Here is a 21,622-nt window from a genome sequence, read left to right as displayed (position 1 = left end):
AAAAGCTTAAAGAAACCAACAAAACACTAAAAACAAAAAAGGAGGATGTCAAAACCAACATTTATTAGTTGAATACAAAAGAAAAGACAATGTAAACATTTTACAAAGTCAAAATTCACACAGTATGAACATTCATTTCATTTTCAGTGGCATGTATGACACAAAAAAGAATAAAGACAAAGCTATTAAAATATTGAGTCTATATCCAGGTTAAACCACTTGGGTCATTTGTAATCTCTTAAGGCTTTGGTTATCATACTAAGACTTTAATCACTTGCAGTTAAGCAATTTTGCTTTGGTGAGTTAATTTTTTAAACAGTGCAATATGCTTAGTTAAACTAATAAAGCACAGCTTTACTCAATCTGCCTTAATCTGGACCCACTGAAACTTCCATATAGACATAAAATCCAAATATACAATGAAACAGAAAGCAATAGCTCTTAAGGCAACAGGGCTTATCATCTGTAACTCCAGCTCACATATTCCTTCTGTAATAAATCTCAACCTGTGCATGCAGGTAAAGAGAGATAATTAAGAGTTTGTGACAAAATACAAAACAAAGAGTAATATCATAAAAACAATAGAAATGAATCCGATTTGACAGTTCGATACATATACACTGTTTATGTACAAATGAAATGGCACTGTAATTCCTCCTTTTGTTCTTTTAACTTGAGACACACACACACACACACACAGAATAATACACCCATGAATACAAACTGAGGCTTAGTCCATTGATTTGTAACCTTCATTAGACTTCTTGAGGAGTGTGAGCAGGTCCTGTGACATGAAATACGGCCTTTCCTGTGATCCATCATTGCGCTCCAGGTCCTCCACTGCAACATGGACAAGAGAGAGTTGAAGAACAATTTTCTCACACACACCAACACAGATCTGTAATCTATCTTTCTTTTATTTATGCATAGTCTATCTGCCGCCAGTTTTATCTTACAGCCCCCTAAGGTGTACTTAAGTAAATTGCTTTGAGTATTATCTAATTAGGTGGGGGGGATCCTTTAAATACTCCTAAAAAACCCTGAATGACATGACTAAAAGGAAAAAAAGGGGAAAAGGCACATTTAGGTTACAATGTATCGTTTATTTTAATGACTTTTCTCATTCCTTTCTTCATGTACCTCATCATGTATCTCTTAGTTCAAACTGTTCACAAGTAACTTCCACACAAAATTCAATAGCATGTGATTATGGGTCACAATGTATACACGATGCCACTTCTTTTAAGGGCTCACAAGCTATAAATGGGAAACAATTGTGAAGAAAATGCTCTTAATAACAAAGAGAGATATTCTGATTTAAGTATCTAAAGCCCAACTGTAGATTTATTCAAGTGATAATTATTTTAAGAAGGAAGAAGAAGAGAAATTTATACAAACTGATTTTGGCATGTAAAATTTGTTGTTGTGTGTTTTAAAGGTGCTTTAAATCATTGCCAGGGATTTATTTCATATGAAAACTCACCTGCTTCAAAACACCAACCAAACTTGAAATTCTGAACTACTACGATTAAAATACAATCACCTTTAATGAAGATTGACACACAGTGATGACGGAATGTCATCAGAAAATTTAGTGGAAAAACGACTTAGATCTTTCACAAAGTGACAAGAAAAAGGTACAAAAGCATCCAGAGACTTAAGATGTTAGTTAGCATTCAGAAGGTCATGTCAGTACCATGCAGTGCTTAAAGAGAGAGAGAGAGAGATTTAAGGAGAGGGACAGAGCAAGGCAGGAGGCATCAGTAAACAAACTGGGGGTTTCGTAGAGTCCGAGAGGTCATGATGGCTTCATCATGGCGACACAATCACAGCACTTACGTCAGTCCAAAATACCAAGGCAAGTAGGTGGAAAGACAATATATGGAACCCCTCTCTGCAAGGATCTCCACTTGACTGAAGCCAAAAAATACATAACAGATGTACACTACTGTATATGTACAAGTTCCATAGGGGAAAAAATCCAATATTCATACAGTATATCAAATATGTCTGTTAACATTTTGGCGTCAGCTGGTATTATTGTAAACAGTGAAAGAGATTTGATTGAGATGTGTTTGTTCTGACTGTAAACACGGTACTTAAGTGTATCTGTAGTGCATTTGTTAACAGCATTAAGACAACAAATATTAGTGACAGTAATCAGGCACAGGTTCAGCACTCACGATGTTCAACAGATCTTCACGATATATAAAAACCAACACTGTTCTAAAACCAACACAAGAGAGCGTTTTGTTTTTTTTTCAAGCTACAGAGATGCACTGGGCTTTTGACCTGCTTCAAACCTTCAACCCTCTCCAGGTGGGCATCCCTCCTATACTCACATAGCAAAGCAATCTGAAACTTTAGCTTGTTGTATGGCGTACATTTAACAGGTCCATATCACAAAGGTATAGTTGCACATCTTTCATTCTTTATGCTCTATGAGATTTTCTGAGCCTCAGGTGCTTTGCACCATCTACTCCTGTGGTCCAGATGAAGGTTTTTCTTCCTTAGTCTCCTCTTTTTTCTCATTCTTTTCACCAGTCTCCTCTTTCTCTGCCTCCACAGGTGCAGCGGACACCTCCTCCACCTTTTCCTCCGTTTTCAACTCCTGCTTTTCTGACATCTCTTTCACTTCTGGTTCTTCTTTCCTTTCAGTCTCATCTTCCAGACTGATCTTTTGTTCCTCCGTCTTCTCCTCTTTTGACTCGTCAGCATCTATCTTTGACTGCAAAGCCTGCTCCTCCTCATTTTCCCCCTTCAGCTTTGTCTGTTCTTTCAGCTGTATTTCTCCATCCTGCTGCTGAAGAGGTGTTTCCTCCTCCACTTTAACTTCGTCCACTTGTTTCGCAGCATCCGCCTGCTCAACACCATTGCGATCTTCCTCCACCGGCTTTGATTTGGAGAGGATATCATGCAGCTCAGGGGACATGAAGTAAGGCCTTTCAGAAGAACCGTCATTTCTTTCCAAGTCCTCACCTTATAAGTGCATGGGTATGTTGTGTTTTTGAATGGGTTAATGGAAAATTAAGGGAAAATGAAAAGGTGAAAGAAAGGAATGTGTAGGGTTTAAGGTAAAGTGAAATTAATAGGAAAAATGAGACAAAGAGAAGAAAGGTCAGAAGACGAAACCAGCAGCTCACATTTAGACAGCTGTTTGTAAAAAAGGAAGAGAGAAAATGTGTATATTTGGCAAAAATTACTCACAGAAGCAGAGGAAAAGTGTGTCCACACACATAGCATACACACTGAAGAAGCCATGGGCGATGAGGTAGGATCCCACTACCACTGTCTAACAGGAGAAAGTCACACATGTCATTAAATGGCCACAGACAAACTGAAGACTAACACCAAACCTTATTAATATAATCGTGCCTACCAGTATTGGGACCCAATAGTAGTTGAGAGATGGAGCAGCCTGCTCTACACCTTTGATTCTTCCGGAGAAGAAGAAGAAAGAGAAAATCCCTATGCAGGAAAAAGGTGAATTAGTAGATCTACACTAGAAAGGCAGACTTTTCTCTCTGCAGGTGGATCTAAAAATAAAATTAAAAAACCCTCTCTTACCAACAATGCCAACAATAAGGAGCTTCCCAAGGAACAGCAGGAAGTCGGTCACTTTATCTAAAACAGCCACCCTGTGCAGAATATGAGAGAGTGTTGAATTAAAACACGCTAAGAATAGCAAATAGTGAATAATATATGAATATGAATGAAATCTCACCGAATAATGTTTCTCATGAGAAGGAAAAAGGCATCTCGAGCTGCGGTGCAGAAGTTTTTTCCGTAGATTGCAATCTAGAGGAAAAAAATTTAAAAAGACGATTGTGAAGCGCTTTAACGGTTGAGACGGTCTGTCAGGCTGCTGTGTCCAGTTACAGGAACTCACCATGATGTACGCATTTCTGTTCAGGAACTTGATACATTTCTCCAGACACCAGAAGCAGCACTTCATGCAGCTTAGCAGAAACTTAGCAAATTTGTTTTGAGCACCTTAGAAGCAGGAACAGTTTATGATAACATAAGAATCAAGTACTTTAGATGCAAAACTTGCAGTTTGCATGTATATTTAACAGTCTGTATCAACAATGTAAATCCATATAAACACAGACTTTAATTATAAGACAATAAACAGAGACCAAAAGGCAAATGCAACATGTTATAACTTACCTTTTAACTTGTGATCCAGATACTCCAGAAGGACCCTGATAACTTGGACTAAAGAGAGGATGAGAGAGCCAAAAGCCAGAGAGCCTGTGTGGTACCTAATCAGCACAAGGAAACAGAGGCCAGTTGTGAGCATCAGTCATTTTATCTTAGGGTAACAAAAGTTTAAACATTTTGGAGAAAACTTCCTGTCAGCGTTGTAGATATCTTACCATGTAAGCCTTTCAAGCTGCGCTAAAACAATTCTACAAATAAAAAAACTGTTATTATTAAAAATGTATTTTCTAACCTTAGGGCCCTTCCAAGAGAGGAGAAGATGGGGTAGGCAGGGATATCCTCAGGCTTCTTGAAGGCCCAGTAATATGATGCAAATGCACCCGACAGAGTGACTTGGCCCAAGGCCGTCACAAAGTTTGCACACCAAAAGAAAAGGAAGACGTTGTAGAACTGAAAGAGGATGAGGTATTTGTGGTAGAGAGTCTCACCACCATAAAAAGCAAACAGGCACTCTGCATCTGGACACACGAGTGATGCATTGGAGGAGTTGAATGTCTTTGAACAAGAGAAAGAGAGAGAAGGGGCATATTGTAAGACATCTTTCATTCTGTGATCTATGCTGCTGTGCAGGTAAACAGGTGCTTCTTTACAACCAAAAACTTTGCCACCTTACCACCTACAATATCTTTAGCAGGCTAATTTAACAGAATGGTGACATTTAGAAGCATACCTTGGGGTCACAGGTCTCTCGTGAGAATGGGCAGTCAGAGGTGTTGAAAACTTTGTACACCTGCTCATTCGAGGTGGATAAGAAGCTGTTCAGACATGTCAAGGAGAACAATGCAAAGTACATCCTTGCTTAAAAGTCATGCTATACCTGCTACCGTGATGAAAGGAGACAATTAGGTTCGGATTATCTTTGATTATCATAGACAACTGAAAGGATACACTGCAGTAATGGCCCAGTAAGCGATCACCACAGCCAGAAGGGCAAAGGTCAGCAGTGGGTAGAACAGCGATGACATAACGTGGCCAACAGCTCTGACAAAGAAAATGGTATGCATTTTTTTTAAACAAACATCATGTCAAAATTTGTTACATGTGTCCAACACATTTTTTTAATACATTTGTTCTAAGAGTGTAATACTGTATAGCAGGAGAGGTAACGCTGATTTACAATGATGTTTTATTGCTAAGGAAACAAATGCAATTATTCTTTTAGCACCAGCAATGATTAAAGCATTAACATATTATTGCCTAAGACTTGCTTGGACAGAAATAGTTCATGCATATCTTATTGCATGTGCAATAGTCCACATTTGGTCTTCGGGTGTGTCATACAGGAAATATCTGATTCTGTGACGTACTCTGCTACTTTAACACACTGGTGGTTAATTTTGTCTCTGTTTTATCTCAGCTGTTTAACACTAGACAGGCGTACTCTAACATAACAGCTGGCAATTAAATTAATAAAACTCCATCTGATTTCTAGTCATGCCAGGCTAGAGATGAGATGTGCAACATTAAAGCTGCATACCGTAAGATCAAAACAGCGAGGGATAATTCTCACCTGATCTACTGCTAACTTTTAAATATGTGAGCACATCTGGTTACTTTTCAATTTTAACCAGGAGAACAGACCAGGGAGATCCTGGTGTAAATCACATTTCACACTGACCTGCTGGCCTCTTTGATGAGGGCAATGGCAATCATTATTCTCTTCCTGAGGAAGATGAGTAGCAGGATGATAATGAACTCCACAATAGCCAGGATAATCACTGCGAACAGAACACAGCAGATTAATGGGATTTGTCAACTCTTCATCCACAGACATGCTAAAGAATGAAAGTGTGTCTGTGCTTACTGAAAGCCAGCCAGGTCTGTCTGATCTGCAGGTAGACAGAGAAGTCCGTCTGCAGGCCCAGGTCACGGATGGTGACATCAGCACCAGGCTCACCCTTCAAGCTGGCAAACTCCATGTAACAGTGGAAAATGCCTAAAAATGGACAAGTTAATTGGCTGACCTTCCTTTCAGTCAGAACAATCTTTAACTTTGTCAGAAGCTAAGGACTTACCATAACCAATGACTAGGATAACCAAAATAATCATGATCCAGACCATGATGCCAGCCAAGAATCGCAGCAGGACAATGAAAATCAAGCTGACGACCATGGCTATCACCAGACCGCTGGAGAGGTTGGACACATATTATGGTTAATGACTTGGTGATGAAGGTGTTCTGTCTATATATTCTGGTTTTATATCCTAATTTATAAGTTATGTAGTTCTGTGATTGAACATTTAGTCTATTACTGTGATAGCAGAGAGTAGGGAGACTTACAGTAATATCCAATGCCAAGAATGAGTGTAGTCCTCAAAGATTCTCATGGCGACCTGACGAGCTTCCACAGCTATATTTGACTTCCTGTAACAAAATGAAATGAGTCTAAAAACAGGACCATATATATCCTTAAACATTTAACTGTCATATTAGAAATATTATGTTTATTAGAGAACGGATGCTTTAAAAGAAACCCATGTTGTATAGAGCCCTAAAAGTCACAAAATATAAGAAAAGGTTACTCAAAAAGTCAAAAATAGTCATGTAAACAAACTGATCTTCTTCTTCTTCTGCTTTTTCTTTCAGCTGCTCCCTTTACAGGCCACCACAGTGGATCTGCCCCCCTATCTCTTCTGTCACACTAACCCTCTTCATATCATCCATTACCTCCATTAACCTTGTCTGAGGCCTCTTTCTCTTTTCCTTCAGCCTAGCAGCTCTATATTTGATATCCTTTGCCCAATGAATCCACTGTCTCCTCTGCACATGTCCACATGAACCGATCAATTACTGAAATATATCTCCTCATAAGCTCTCTGCTATTTTAACACATTTTCAGAAACATTTTGTCTTTTCAGTTTACCACCATTCTGCAGCTGTCTGTAAAAACAATGAAGAGGACTGCTTTGCCAGCTACACACGGCTAAACACTAACTTCATTTAGTAGTGTTACCCTGACATGACTTCAGAGTGACTACCCATAGGTTAAAAAGGTTTAAGAGACACAAGGCTTCCTCCAAAGGTTGACTGACCTTCATCAGAGGCTACAAGGATGTTTTGGGGTTTTGTTCAGTTATTTCTTGTTATATTTCACAGGACTTTGCTTTATTTTGTTAAAGGGAATTCCTTGTGTTGCTTTTGTGCACAGACTCAGTAGTTTTGGACCTTTCTCCTAACTATTGTCTGTACTGTTTGCTATGCTGATGAATCACTACCCTATGATCTCATGCTAGGTCATTTATGATCTGGATTTCGGATTTTACACCACTTCCAGTGTTCCAGTGATGTTAGTGCTACAGTTTTAACCTTTGAATATTTAACATTTAACATTAGCTGTCCAATAACCTTTTTTTAGCTTTGGACATCTATACTGAGGAACTAATAGACTAAGATTAAGAAAACAAGCATAGCTGTCACCAGACAAAATGATTAAGTTATAAATTTACATGAAATTTATATGAAAACATATCTGACATAAACAAATAACATTAAGTTGCTCTACACGTCTCACAATAGACTATGCCACATACAATTTAGTATTGGAGCATGAAGCTATCCAGCTCTAGGAAGCTGTCTGCTGCAAGAAAACAACAGGAAGTATTACTCATCATCTTCATGAATAACATACAGGGAGCAACGAAAACCTCTCTGCAGTGAGAGCAGGAAGGAAAACAGTAACACAAGGACCTTCTGAGGTAAACACAAATAGAGCAGAACTGAAGCACACAGAGGCTTCAGCCAGAGTCACTGCAGTGAGATGTAAAGGGGGACTGATAAGCTGATATGCCTCATGTCCAGCATGATAAGTGCCAAGGTCATGGAAAACAAGCAATCATTCACTAAACAGCAGTTGGACAAGGCTGAAAGAGTCTTACGCTTACAGCTTAAGGCCAACAGATATTGAATTAATAAATTAATCATCAAACTAGCTACCAAGTATTTTCTGATAGCTAATCAAACATTAAATTTAATGAACAAAGAAGAACAAATATGAAGAAAAAGATTCATTTGGTCAAACTCATTTCACACACTTTGTTGTTTATGTTTTATGGGTTTAGGACAACATGAAATAGCAACATGCTGCACATACATGTTGCTGTACAATGAAAAACACTCACTTTGATGCCTCCAGCACATCACTGGCATTGACAGTGCCACTATTTCCATCATCGAAAGTCGTCTCGTTGCCCACCACCACAACACCACCTTTTAATGTTGCCAAAGCAGGAAGGCACCGGCGCGTGACTGTGGAGGGAGGGGTTTTATTAGTTTCACTTTCCTGCAGAAACAAAAGTCCTTTAAAACAGTTTAACACAGAGAATCTCACTTACAGGCTTTACTGGGCATCAGCATAGCTGGGCACAAGCCATCTTTAAGGATCTCTGGCGGACTCTGAATAATAGAAAACATTTAGCAGAACCCCTTGAAACGTGTACAATATGAATAATCTAATTTTTCAATGCTTACCAGTCCAGTGAAGTCCACGCCTTCCTTGCAGTATTTTCTGTAGTATTCCTGGTCATCTTTATTTCCTACCTTGGCTTTTATCAATGTAAGATGCCTATTAGGACAGCTTTCCACGCATAACTGGACACATGTAACAACAAAGACATTAACATTTAACCGCGTAACTTCAACACTTTAGAGTAGACTGAGAACAACTTGAAATAAAGTGAGTAATGCTTCTGACCTGTGTGGTGGGACACTGAAACTCCAGCAGCACAAGAGGGCTGGCACATTTCAGGATGTTGAAGTAGAACAGAAGTGGTTTCTTCCTGTTGTGTCACAGTGAAATGACAATGTTATTAGGTCTTCATAGACGATAAGGATGCAGTCATTGTAATCTAACTCTATGGTTTCTGAAGTCTTGATTTGAAGTCCTATTTCATCCATTGTCTTTTAGGAAACTTTATTTCTTCTGCAACTGTGATCACCATCTTTTGTGGTTTGGTTTTGTTTCCTGGTCACCTGTTCGATTTCGCTATCGATTAGTGTATCTACAAAAGAATGCCAAATTTTTTCCTCTGTACCAGAGGAAAAACCTCATCACAATGTTGCTAAGAATAATGTTTTTTATTTTCTGGCCTTTTTCAACTTTTATTTGATAGACACACTGAAGAGAGGACAGGAAAGCAGGGGCAGAGAGAGAGGGGAAGACATGCGGGTTGGACTCGAACCCGGGCTGCCCGCCCGCTCAACACTTGTCAGAAGATTCAATAAACTCTCCAGAAAATTTGATTTGATTTCTTGCAATTATTTCATGATTCAGGCTGAGTAACATGCAATTAAAGTACCAGTATTTCCTCCAAACAAATCCTTGGTTGTGCTGTTAGTAAAACAGGCCATTTTACTTGTAAAATAACTGCATTTGCTGCCTGCTACAGTGGCCTGTGTTGATCAAAGTGGCCACACGAGTAACTCTGAACATTTATTAAACTGTTGTGACCACCTGCATTCATCATAAATAAATGTAAGCACTAAATAAAGAGTATGAGATTAAAGCAATTATTTTTATTGTTGTTATTATAGTATTATCATACTTAAGATCATCCAATTATAGAAGGTTTCCAAGAACACAAATGCTCTTTTACACTGTAACTTACTCCAGAGGTGTCCCAGCTTGTCCGCAGAACTGACCTCTGCTGTCTGTGGGATAAATCACTTTCCTGGGGTCCCCCTGAGACCAGGCTGCAAAGAGAACATCAGGAAGTAAAGAAATAAAATACCATCTTAAATTCCTCATGAGCACGCTCCTTTTGTTTAATGCTTGAATAAAATAAACATCTTCTAATGCATTTAGAAATTCAGATATATGAAAATTTCTGAATTAAAGTCTGAGTCTGAGTCTTAAAAAGCTCCTGATCTTAAATTAGACAACAGCCTCATGAAGGAGTTAAAAAACTGAGAAAGTAGACCCACACAGTATTGTGACTTTAATGTGTAAACACCTTCCAGCCTTGACAACATACACAGAGTGTGGGACAGCCTGGAGTGATCCTCAGTGTAAGTCATAACATAAAAATAAAACATGTTGCGTAACGCTTATCTATTTCATCTAACTTTGGCTTCAGCTATCTTTCCTTCCACTGGGTGGTGTCTGAGGCATTTCCTGGTTTACCTAAGCTGCAGTCTATTTATAAAGTCACTAATAAATTGTTAGATAAGTCCTGTGAAGTTGGGAATATGTGTTATAATTTAACAGTAAATGTACATTGTATGTTTTGCTTGAAAACTGATGGCCACTTATGTTGCTTTTCAAAGGTATTGGTTGTAGTGGGGGCTTGTGGTTGGGTGGAGGGAATGTAGCCAATGTGCAAGACTTCAAGTCGCAGATAATGCAAATAATTACTTTGCAAACAGATGTTGTAGTACGTGCAGTAATCAGTGTGCATGATGCACGATAATGGCAGATGTTTTGACCTAAATAACTTTGCCAATGGTTGAATTTTCACAAGTGTTTCCAAAATGCAAGTAGCTGGGAGCTGTTATTGGTAGTGCTACCTCTGTGGCGCCTAATGATGAGAAAACCTTTGGAAAAATCACTCTCACTTGTTTATTCTGGCTTCGAGCTCATACGTAACTTTCTGTCCCATCAAACCTCACAATGGAGGAGAGCTGCACAGAGATGTTGAACAGGATGTTTTACTTCCTTCTTTGAGGCAGTAGAATTACAACCAATCAGAAACTATTTTATTTATAACTTGGCTTATGTAGACTGGCTACTGTGAAAACAGGCATTTTTACACGACTTGGACTGCATGTTAATAAAGTTCGTCTCACTCCACCCAAGGTAGTGCCTCACTTCCCACTTCTGACAAATAATATTAGACACCACCCATGCACAAATTTTGTATGGGAAAAAAACACAACAACCTAAATATAAATAATGCTCAGAACACACTATAGTGATGAGAGATCAGTCTTACCAATGATACCCACAGCAAAGTACCCCAGCAAGGCTAAGATGAAGAGTATACAGCAGAGGATATCTGTGCAGCCCCTGAGGAAAGAAAAGAGGAAGGGAAAGCAGGTGCAACATGTTGCCATTAAAGTCTGCTATATACAACCGACAGCAAAAGATCACCAGTAATCAAAGCAGACGTCTCACCTGTTGTGGATCGGCCCTTTGAAGTTTGGATCAAACTTTCTGGACTCCCCTGTGGACGAAAACAGAACAACAGGTTTAGTAATGCCTGTTATTAGAAATTCGACTTTAAACAATGGCTTTTAGTCTCTTGATACTTGACAAAGGCTGCGGTGAATTGATCCCGAAATTAAACCTGGGGAAATGAAACCCGAGGTTTCCTTAATTTGTTCTCATTTCAGAGATATTCTTTCAAAGCTGGCCGCCTGGGGCTTTTCTGTGTGGAGTTCATGTTCTGCCTGTGTTTGAACTGATTTTCTCGGGGTACCTTGGCTTTCTCCCACAGTCCAAATCACATGTTTGTGGTTCGGTTAGCTGGTGATTCTAAAGTTGGTGTAGGTGTAAATGTGAGTGTGAATGGCTGTTTGTCTTTCTGCGTTATCCCTGCACTGGACTGGTGACCCGATGGATGAATGGACAACAGTCAGGTCGGCTCTGACGCTGAACGGTCATCTATCTCAGCGGTCCCCAACCCCCAGGCCTCGGACCGGTCCGTGAGTCGTTTGGTACCGGGCCGCGAGAGTTGAGGCTCAGGTGTGAAATGCATGGTTTTGTCATGGTCCCCGCACCTCGCCAGCTGACAGCAGTCAGGCGCTATGTTTTGTGTTGTTTGTTCTCCTCTCTTGCCTCTGCTCTCTTTCTCTCTCGTCCTCTCCCACTCTCTTTCTCCTGCCGGGGCGGAGCTCAGTATGGGCTCCCGCCCCTGGCCCACGCACCTGGGGATGATCAGCACACCTGCTGCTGATTACGAATCAGAGTACTACTTAAGATGGCGAGTCTGCTCTACTCGTCGCTGGATTGTTGAGCCATCAGCGCCAGTCACCCTGCAAACCTGTTATTTTGAACTCGTGAGTACTTGTGAACCTGGAAGCTGACTGTCTCCCTTTATGTGTGTAGATCTCCCCTGGCCCCTGAGCAACTGTGACTGAGTGTGTGCAAGACGAGTGGTGGTGAAGAGAGGAGCTGTCGTCTGTGTATGGAAAGCCCCCACCCTGGACTCCTTCCCCTGTCACTCCTGGACCCCGAACCCCGACCCTTTTCCCGCACACCTTTGTATATATATTGCACCTGTGGGAATCACTGTAAATAAATCCACTTTTGTTTGAAGGAACTAGTGGTCTGCGCCTGAGTCCGCTTCACAAGCCATGACAGGTTTTCAGGGTTTTTATCGGTTTTCAGCATTATTTTGTTATCGTTTGGATTGTTAACTCGGTTTTCCTGGGTCTTTTCACGTGTGTTATAAATAAATCTTCTTTTTTTCGGTACCGGTACTAGTTTTATTTTGTTGTATTTATCCACGACACATTAAAGGCCGGTCCATGAAAATATTGTCGGGCATAAACCGGACCGTGGCGCAAAAAAGGTTGGGGACCGCTGATCTATCTGAGACAGACACATGTCGAAAGATCTGGGAGATACAGCTGAATATAAATTCACAGTATAACAGTGTACTTGTACAACAGTACGTTTATGGGATACACTGTCTATATTAATCATACAATTAACTTTTAGGGGCATGGTTATTTTTTTAATTTAAATTTTCTTTGAATATATTTTTAGAAATCATTTTGATAAGGGGCAGAACAACTACACCAACCGTGTATTAAAAGTTAACAACACAGGTATACAATTACATTGTTGGGCTTTGCTTTTGGATTGTGAATAAAGTATATAAGATACATTTTTGTATTACAGAAAAATAATATATCATTTACAGCTATTTTGAGAGTCCATAATGATTTTTCATAAATATTTTATGGTCTTCACCAAGACTCCCGTCTTTCCATTTGCCTCCCATTCCCTGTGTTTCTTGTCCCCTGTGTACGTCTCTGTGTTTGTGAGTTTGCCTCGCCCATGTGGGTGAGGCACCTCAACAACTTGCACATCTGCATCCCATCATTCATTGGCCTCTTCAGCTACCCAGGAGTTTCACTCAGATTTCTATGCCATAATTTTTGGCGGCAGAAAATCTTTGGCCCTCTTAGATGTGTTTAGTTCTGTCAATGTGATTTTTAAAGGGGACCTAATTTAATTTCCCCTTTTTTTCTGTAAAATAGTACATACTGCATTACTATTACTTTATCAATAGGTAAGGGAGCTTGTTTCTTCAAAAGGAAAAACAAAGGGTATGCCTCAAGTATAAGATAAAAAATTATATATAAACATTATTTGAAGCAATGAATCATGCAAAGCTACTCTAATAAAGAGCATAACATATACAGCTGGGAACAAGCACAATATGTCAAGATTTATCCTCCTTTCTTGGCTTATTAGTTTAACAGCTCACATGCCTCCTTCTTCTGCAAAACTCCATCCTAACCTTCAACAGCCAGCCTGAGTCACAGGTCATTATTTTTCACATTTAACAATTGACCCCTTTTAACCTTCATTGTTGTGTCTTGTCTTCATATTTCATTTTTGCTGAAAGCATAGAATTAAAAACTCCCGGTGAAGCAAAAATGTTGCACAGTGTTGTTTCTCAGTAATTTGTATCTGCTGCATCTAATGTTTAAAATAATACCAGATTGATTATATGGGTCTTGGACTGCTGACTGGAAAATAAGCAACCTGACTGCTCTGACAGCTTTGGCATCAAATATGCAAAAAAATCAGGAAAGGGCATTTTTTAAAACAAAATATAGCACTATCTATGACTGACATAGCATATGTCATAAAAAAGTTTCCTCTTTTATGTAAGACGTCTGTCTAAGCTGCTCAACACTTTTTTGGGCTTATGGTAAAAACACTTTATGACAGGCCCGCCCTTTTAACGGAGTCATGTTGCACATCCTCCCTCTTTGTCTCTCACCACATTTCCTGTCTGTATCTGTGGCGTCTACTGTGGAAATGCAAAAGAAGAAGAAAAAAAAGAACCAAGAACAAAAACAAAAGAGAGAAAAAGAGAAAGACGTAAGCTGCTTTACGTACGCAGCTTTTGGTACATTTTTACACGAAAATAAATAAGTGAAATAAATAAGTGAAATTTGGATAATAAGAAAAAAGTAGACATTCAAAATATAGCTGTCACTGCCTCTGGTGTTTAAACCAAAGTGAAACTAGCTACGAAATAATAATCACTACATTTACTACACATTTACAGGTAGGCTGCAGGCCAAAGTGTTGCAGAAAATGCTTTTATCTGGAAGTATATGTGTGTACAAGGGAGTATTTCATTAGAGTGACTTCATGTAGTGACTTCTACAGAACAAAAGGATTCTTCTGCCTGACCGTCATGCCTAGCAACCCACAAAATGGCTCCCCGGTGACAGTGGGAGCTCCCTGTGGACATCGCCAGCCGCCATGGAAACACCTCACACTCAACAGGGGAGAGAAGCATAAACCAAACCCACGTTGGTTACAGTGAAACGAAGCCAAAAGTGCAAGCCAACGTTTTTGAGAAACAGCAAGAAAAGACTTCTCACTAATAAACACAAGCTACATCCTGTTAAAATATGAACTGATGTCAGACTCTGTGATGTGTCACACATACTGATCTATTACTGTCAGCGTCAACCAGGCCTACTACTTTCTCCTAAAATCTATAGTTGAGCAGTTTTTAACATATTTTTTAAAAAACAGATACTTTTATTAAAGGATCTATAGCACAAACAATGGGCCGAGCACTAGAGCCAACCCCAGCTGTGTCTTCTAACTGCATTACACTTACCGAGGAAACAATACACTCTCCCTTGCACACACGCACACATATAGAACTTAAACACACGTGCTCTCCTCACACAATGGGGGAACGACCAAAGAGCGTCACGTTGTCTGAGACAAACTATGCTCATTAGCAGTGAAGCAGCACATTAGCCATCACAATTAGAGGACTGTGAGCCATTACTCAACTATCTCACAAGTTTATCAAAAAGACGTTCAGTCACAGTTATGTAAGAAATGCAGGCTGGCGAATTACCTTTTCCATCATATTTTGTCATTCCGGTGCTGTTTTGCTCTCAGTTTGTGTCACGGATGGTTTTACAGATACGTCTCAGTGTTCTGTGTTCTGTTGTTGTTTCTTTAAAGGTCCTTCCTGTATAACAGTGCTTGCGTGTCCTCTGGCTTCTTACTCTTCACTTCCTTATTTTAGATTTCAAAGCTCTGCCTTCACCTCCAATTCCCTCTTTTACTCTGTGGGTTTCCTCCTTGCAAAAGCTGCGTCAGCCCAATTAAAGCGAAGAAGTATCGATGGAAAAATTGAGACAGGATATCGAAATAAACAGAGACTTGAGGCACCTGATAACAGAGATGGGCAGTAACGCGTTACTTGTAATTACTGATTACTTTTTTAAAGTAACGAGTAAAGTAAGGGATTACTATCGCAAAAACGGTAATTAGATTACCGTTACTTTCCTGTAGGAACGCTGCGTTACTGCGTTACTAAAACCGTGATTTTTTGAGAGAATGTCTCATGACAATGACATAAGCGAGTGCTACGTGTGACAACAGCTGTGCGCAGATCAACAATGGATAATATATCGAGTACGGAGAGAGTATGAGCGTGCAGCGTTTAAAGCGTGGAAGTACTGACCTTACTTTGAGTTTGATTCCATAAAAAGTGACAAAAACATTAGTGTCCGTTGTGCGTGGGAAGAAAACTTCTTTTTAAAGCGAAAAAAAACCCCTAAACAAGCACGGAGTGCGCAACGACGTAATGGGAAATTCACAGAGAAATTCTTCCACTGACCGCTGCGGCACACCTGCACCAGGGTAAACCTCCGCCTACCTCACTCCTGCTTTACAGGTGAAACTAGAGCAACAGGACCGCTAGTCTTTGACTTTATTTATTTTCTGCTGTGTTTTACTTGCATCTATTTGAAAGACTGAGTGTAAACACAAAAATATTTTATTTTATGTGCTGGAATGTGCAGAAAATAGGTTTAAATGTTAAACTAATTTCTTCAAGTCAGAGAATGACAGAGAATGAAAAAGTTTAAAAAAAGAGACTTTTCCATTTGATTACATTTTGTATGATGGATTATGCAGAAAAGTAGAATTGGGCTGAAAGATCTATCGCTTTATCACCTATTCAGGTTGTAAATCGTGTTTTTAAAAAGTAACTAACTAAGTAATTAATTACTTTTGAAAATAAGTAATCAGTAAAGTAATGGGATTACTTTTTTGGGGAAGTAATTAGTTACTGATTACTTTTTTCAAGTAACTTGACCAACACTGCCTGATAACTGCCAAAGCTGCCAAAAACATGACTAAAAACTAAAATGTGCCAGTTTTATACATCTTGCTGCAGAGAGTGTTTGCTTCAGTTGCGGGTGCTTGTTCTCACATCAAAACAGTCTTTAACCCCAACACATAATGGTTATTTCAGACTTCAGCTCAGTTCACTGAATCAACAAGATAAGCTGTGTTTTACAGAGTGTGTCTGCATGTGCTGCAGCTGCACCGCCACCTATAAAAAAAAAAATTCTCACCCCTGAGCTACTGTGTCGTTTGTTCTTAAAATTTTAGCCGACTTGCCCTCTTTCTGTTTCCTCGGCGTCCTGTTTTGATTTATCAGCTTGCTACCTCATTCTGAGTGCACCCACCTCTCAGTGGTTTCAAACGAAACAATGAACAAAGCCATCATAACCACAGTAATCCAATGGCAAATGTTGATGCATTGCGCATGTCTGACATATACACAGCAATGAGCTGATAAGCACATCAGAGATAACGCCATCCCACTCTGGTGGCACATGACCACCTCTGCTGGCATGTGACAGATTACAGTGGAAAACCATTCTCAGTGCAACATAATGAAAACAGTTTCAGAATCACGTAATGAAACAATGTTTCATCTCAGACCTCAAATACACACTCAGTGTTAGATTGTAACAGTGTGGGAACATTTTATGAACTGAAACGTGACAACATTCTTTAAACACTCTCAGAATGGTGCAGTCAGAACATAAAGTCATAAACTATTAATTTCACAGGAAGTTTATCTGAAATTAAAAAAAACCTAAAACATTCTCAGTACATTTGATTACATTTTTTCTTCATAAATAGCTATATAATGGTAAAATACACTAATAAAATAAAATAATGGTTGAACTTACACCACTAGTTGAGTTCCTGGGGTTACAGGCTACTGAATCAACCTTTGTGAAATATTCTCAAAGCTAACTAGTGCACTTTGCTAACCACCGGTGGTGCAACGTGTGAACACTTGTGGTTGTTCCAAAGCAAAGAGGTTCTCAGTTCAAAGCCGATGGCCAGATGGCGTTTTAATGCATTGAATTTACACATTCTGAGACTCTGGCACAGCTTCCCATGTGATCATGTATTGGGTCACTTTAAACACGTTTGCTGTTTTGTTTTGTGTTTAACTTACTTTTAGTCTAGTCTTAACTTGAGACTTGAAATATCTCGGTCTTTTAAAAATGAGAGGAAACTTGACAAAAAGAGGATGAAAAGAAACAGACAAACAAAGTGGCAGGCTTAAAAAGCATCTACAGCAGATGCACACTATCTGAAGGTTATGTCTTTAAGAATTAGCCAAAAAAATCCAGCAAAGACCTGACACAAGACCTGAGAGATGTATCTGCCCCTGAGCTATTTTAAGTAATTACAAAAATGCAGGTATAAGAGAGTTCAGAGTGCGCTGAAGAATAAAGGCCATCATGTCAAATATTAACTTTCAAACCCATGAGAATAGTGCAAGTTCTGTTTTTGCCTCACATACTGTATCCCTATGAATGTTTGCAGATGTTTTGATAATTTGCTACATCCATTTCTCATTTTTCAAGCAAAATATAAACAAATGAAGGGTGACTTTAGCCTTGGGCACAATATTGTATCTTGGCCTCTTCTGCAAATAGACATGACCACAAAAATCAGCCTTGTTCTTATGAATCAAGCATTTTAACCTGTATTAGCACTGACGTACATCGATTTTTTTTAAGAACAGTAGTAGTAGATTCGCTTTTTCTCTTCAAACAAAATGAGTAGGGGCCACTGGAGACATAATTTTGAATGATCTACACATACATAGCACCTTTTGAACCTTTATTAGGATCTACAACACACTTTACAGTGTGTTTCTCATTCATAAATTTACTAATTATAGCAGAGCCGCTAAGCCATAGCACCTGAATGGACCGGAGCTCAAACTACCAAACTGTTATAAAGCTATTGGTGTAAGAATATTCATTCTGGGCAAGAATACTGTAAAAGAAGAGTTGCAATAAATAAATAAATAACAGAGTGTTTAGATATTTCTTCTCTAGAATTTATTATTGTTGCTTTTTAGTTTTACCCCACACAGTCTGCCATCACTACTAAGTCTCCCCTGTCTCTCTTCTGAAGATAAACATTAAGAGATTCTCCGTTCAGCCTTTCATTTGTAGGGCCATCTGTGAATGTGAGACACAGCTTCATTAGAGCTGGAGGAACATGCGGCTCTTTGCCTGTTTTGTCTATAAAACAATCTCTGATTGTGCTGAAAAGCATGCGAGCAGATTTGTTCTTCTTGTTGTTGTGTTCAGGCTGCCAAATATCGTGTAAGTCGTCTTGTTCGTTTATGTAATTGGCAAAATTAATACCATATACGTTCACTGATGTCAGTCTGCCACCTTAAACACATTTTTTAAAAGGTTCAAAATACATACATATATTTTTTTCACTTTGGTAACCGGATGTCCTCAGGTACTTCATTACACAGAACCTAGGCTGTGAAAATGTATAAGGCCCTTCAGATCTCAGGTTCAGGTCAGTAACGGGTTAAAAGCATCTGCCAATGATCCAGCCTTTAGTTGTATAGTACTGTGTGTGACTCTGCGTGTATTTGTTTGTGTGCGTGTTTAAGGGAAAGATGATGTCATGACTGATGATGCGCTAATGGGCCCAAAGGGGTTATCAGATGAACCTTTCCCTGCAATCTTAATGGGATAGTGGCTACTGTGGTTGTGCATGATTGTATGTACGCTCACAGACTGCACACACAAGGAGACATTCTGAATATATCTTGTCACAAGAGCGCTTATCCCTGAATTTTTTATCTTTATATTCCAGGCACGCAGATTCATTGAACATCATTACAATACAGGACAGAAGCCACTCTGTGTAAAACTGTTCCTGTACTGTGCCAGGGAGCTGTAACTGCTTCAAATGCTCCTCCTGAAGCCACTAATGAGGTCAGTGGAACAAGGAAACAAAATAAAGTCTTTTTAAAGGAGCTATGTAAATCTGTCATCCACTGGCTTTGATCACTGTCTCTTGTTACTCCTCAGAGTCGCTACTTTTCACATCAAGAAAAAGCAGATTTTCCAAAACCAACTAAATCAACAATCATCAAAAATAACGAATATCGTCAGCGGCATCTCTGTCTGTGTACAGAGCTGTATGCGTGTGTGTTTGTGTTTATTTCCCAGCTTGATATTGACTGAAAATCACTTTCCTAAATCTGTTGAGTGGGTAGTACAGACAAGGCTGAACACAGGCGAGGCAGAGCGGGTTGTGGCCTGCCTGCAAGCACGCACACCTTTGTAGACATGGAGGAAATGTGGCAATAGTAAGAAGCCAGTGACTGCTTACAGTTTAAACTGAAACTGCAAATAAAAACTCATGTTTAAGGAGCTGAAATGTGTATTGTACATTGGTGTCGTATAAACCTTTATCTTGAGTTTAAAGGGCTTATGGTCTTTGACCTTTGAGTCATGGGAGAGGGCAGTTGAGGAAAACAGATCACTGTATAGCAACAGGAAAACCACAAGGAAATGGCCCACTATGGGGGTTGACTGGAGAAGATGTGGATTTAACATTTCAATTTGCATTGTCAAATAAGGATTAGCTCAATAGTAAGGCAGTATTAGGGCTGTTTTCCCAATGCATGAGGATTGTGGTTTGGTTTTTAGCCTTCTAAGAACAACCTTTAATGTAATAATGTAGACATGGAGTATTAAAGAAAGAATAACAGTGGTTACGAAAACTTCATGACTCAACAGTCCATATGAATAACAACCCTGCCCAGACCACGCCAGGCTGCTGTGGGCTGCTAACTTGGTGGTGGTGGAAAAAATGCATGTGTGGCACATAATAATCTGCAATGAGTCATACATTTGACTGACATAGAAGATGATTTTTCCACACTAAGTGTACGAAAATGTAATAAATAGACAAACGCTGTGAACATCTGTGAAATGTATGTGTTTGCAAAAGGCTGTGTGCATCTGTGGATGAAGCAGCCATATGTCAATCTACAAATTACCAAATGGTTATGGAGCCCAGGAGACAGCATATGTGCTCTCCTTCTCCACTCTGCTCTGTTTCTGTGTGTTCCTGCAGTACAGAATCGCCTCCATATAAAGCCTAATAGGGAAAAACCCGGCAACCTAGTTCTGTTTATTACCCCTAATTAACCGAAAGCGCAATAATTAACTACGTTGAGTTTTTGTTCGTTTTTTAGCGATATTTAGTTTGTTATACAGGCTGTAATTTAATGACAAATAAACGACTCGTTTATAGTACGCATTCTTCACCCGCTGTGTAATGCAAACTGAATAATTAAATGCAACTTAAAGGGCGTTTTCTCAGAGTTTAAAGATAAATCGGGCGAAAAAAAAATAGTCCGGTTGCTGAATATGTGGATAGCTCCAGATCTGCATGACACTCATGAGGTCCACACCCATCCATCCATTGCAGTCATTGTTTCCATTTCTTCCCCCGTTTAAAAAAAATTAAGAAAGATCGAAGAGAAAGCCGTAAAACAAACTCTTCTTACCGTATTTGGGGTCCGGGTTTTTCTCCTCCATCTCCATTCTCACGCACTGCTGCTTGCTGCTGATTAGACCTAACCCAGGACAGTTTCCATGGAAATGTCGAGGCAAAAAAACATCAATAACAGTGACCGACTGCAACAGCCACACAGCAGACTGAAGACGGAGACCACCCCAAGCCAAATTGGAGCAAAGCGCATTCCAGTCTAACGGAAAGGAGAGCCAGCCAATGAGAGACCGGGACCTGCTGACCGACAGCTGCTGCAGCCACTCAGGATTACCCTGACGAGGACAAAGGCTGTGCAATGGAATGTGTAGAATTTAAAGACCACTGTGCTTTCAAAGAACATAACGCATTTAGAAAGATTCTTGTTTTGCAATTATAGCTTAATACGGTAATTATTTTAAGTTATTTATTTTGTCTAAATCATTACGTGGTTTGCTGAGAATCGAAGAGAACTACTTCACAAAGAAGACGCATACAAAGAGCACGGTGATGAAAAATACATTTTTGTCAAATTTACCTCAAATTAATGAAAC

The 21,622-nt window shown here is 39.5% G+C and overlaps 1 protein-coding gene across 3 annotated transcripts; it reads right to left on the bottom strand.

The window, feature by feature from the left end:
- Window positions 1-41: 41 nt before the first annotated feature.
- Window positions 42-21,273, bottom strand: LOC146516313 (choline transporter-like protein 2). Of its 3 annotated transcripts, none has more exons than XM_085162827.1 (22): window positions 21,088-21,271; window positions 11,334-11,382; window positions 11,152-11,225; window positions 9,829-9,913; window positions 8,916-9,000; window positions 8,693-8,812; window positions 8,557-8,617; window positions 8,344-8,470; window positions 6,506-6,589; window positions 6,240-6,352; window positions 6,029-6,160; window positions 5,843-5,942; window positions 5,113-5,205; window positions 4,895-4,979; window positions 4,457-4,719; window positions 4,171-4,265; window positions 3,890-3,993; window positions 3,725-3,798; window positions 3,568-3,638; window positions 3,380-3,468; window positions 3,208-3,292; window positions 42-840 (listed from the first exon to the last, which is right to left on the bottom strand). In XM_085162827.1, the coding sequence occupies exons 1-22, from the start codon at window positions 21,122-21,124 to the stop codon at window positions 731-733; spliced, it is 2,136 nt and encodes a 711-aa protein (XP_085018953.1). In that variant the 5' UTR covers window positions 21,125-21,271; the 3' UTR covers window positions 42-730. The 3 variants fall into 3 exon arrangements, with proteins under 3 accessions (XP_085018953.1, XP_085018950.1, XP_085018951.1); XM_085162824.1 differs by lacking the exon at window positions 42-840 and adding an exon at window positions 1,083-2,979 and having other exon boundaries at window positions 21,088-21,273; XM_085162825.1 differs by lacking the exons at window positions 42-840; window positions 21,088-21,271 and adding exons at window positions 1,083-2,979; window positions 15,286-15,660.
- Window positions 21,274-21,622: the final 349 nt, after the last annotated feature.

This window comes from Neolamprologus multifasciatus, chromosome 6 (assembly GCF_963576455.1).
Source record: "Neolamprologus multifasciatus chromosome 6, fNeoMul1.2, whole genome shotgun sequence".
In the NCBI taxonomy this organism is placed as follows: domain Eukaryota; kingdom Metazoa; phylum Chordata; class Actinopteri; order Cichliformes; family Cichlidae; genus Neolamprologus; species Neolamprologus multifasciatus.
The sequence above is the reverse complement of the archived record's forward strand: the minus strand, read 5'-3'. Positions and strand labels throughout refer to the sequence as shown.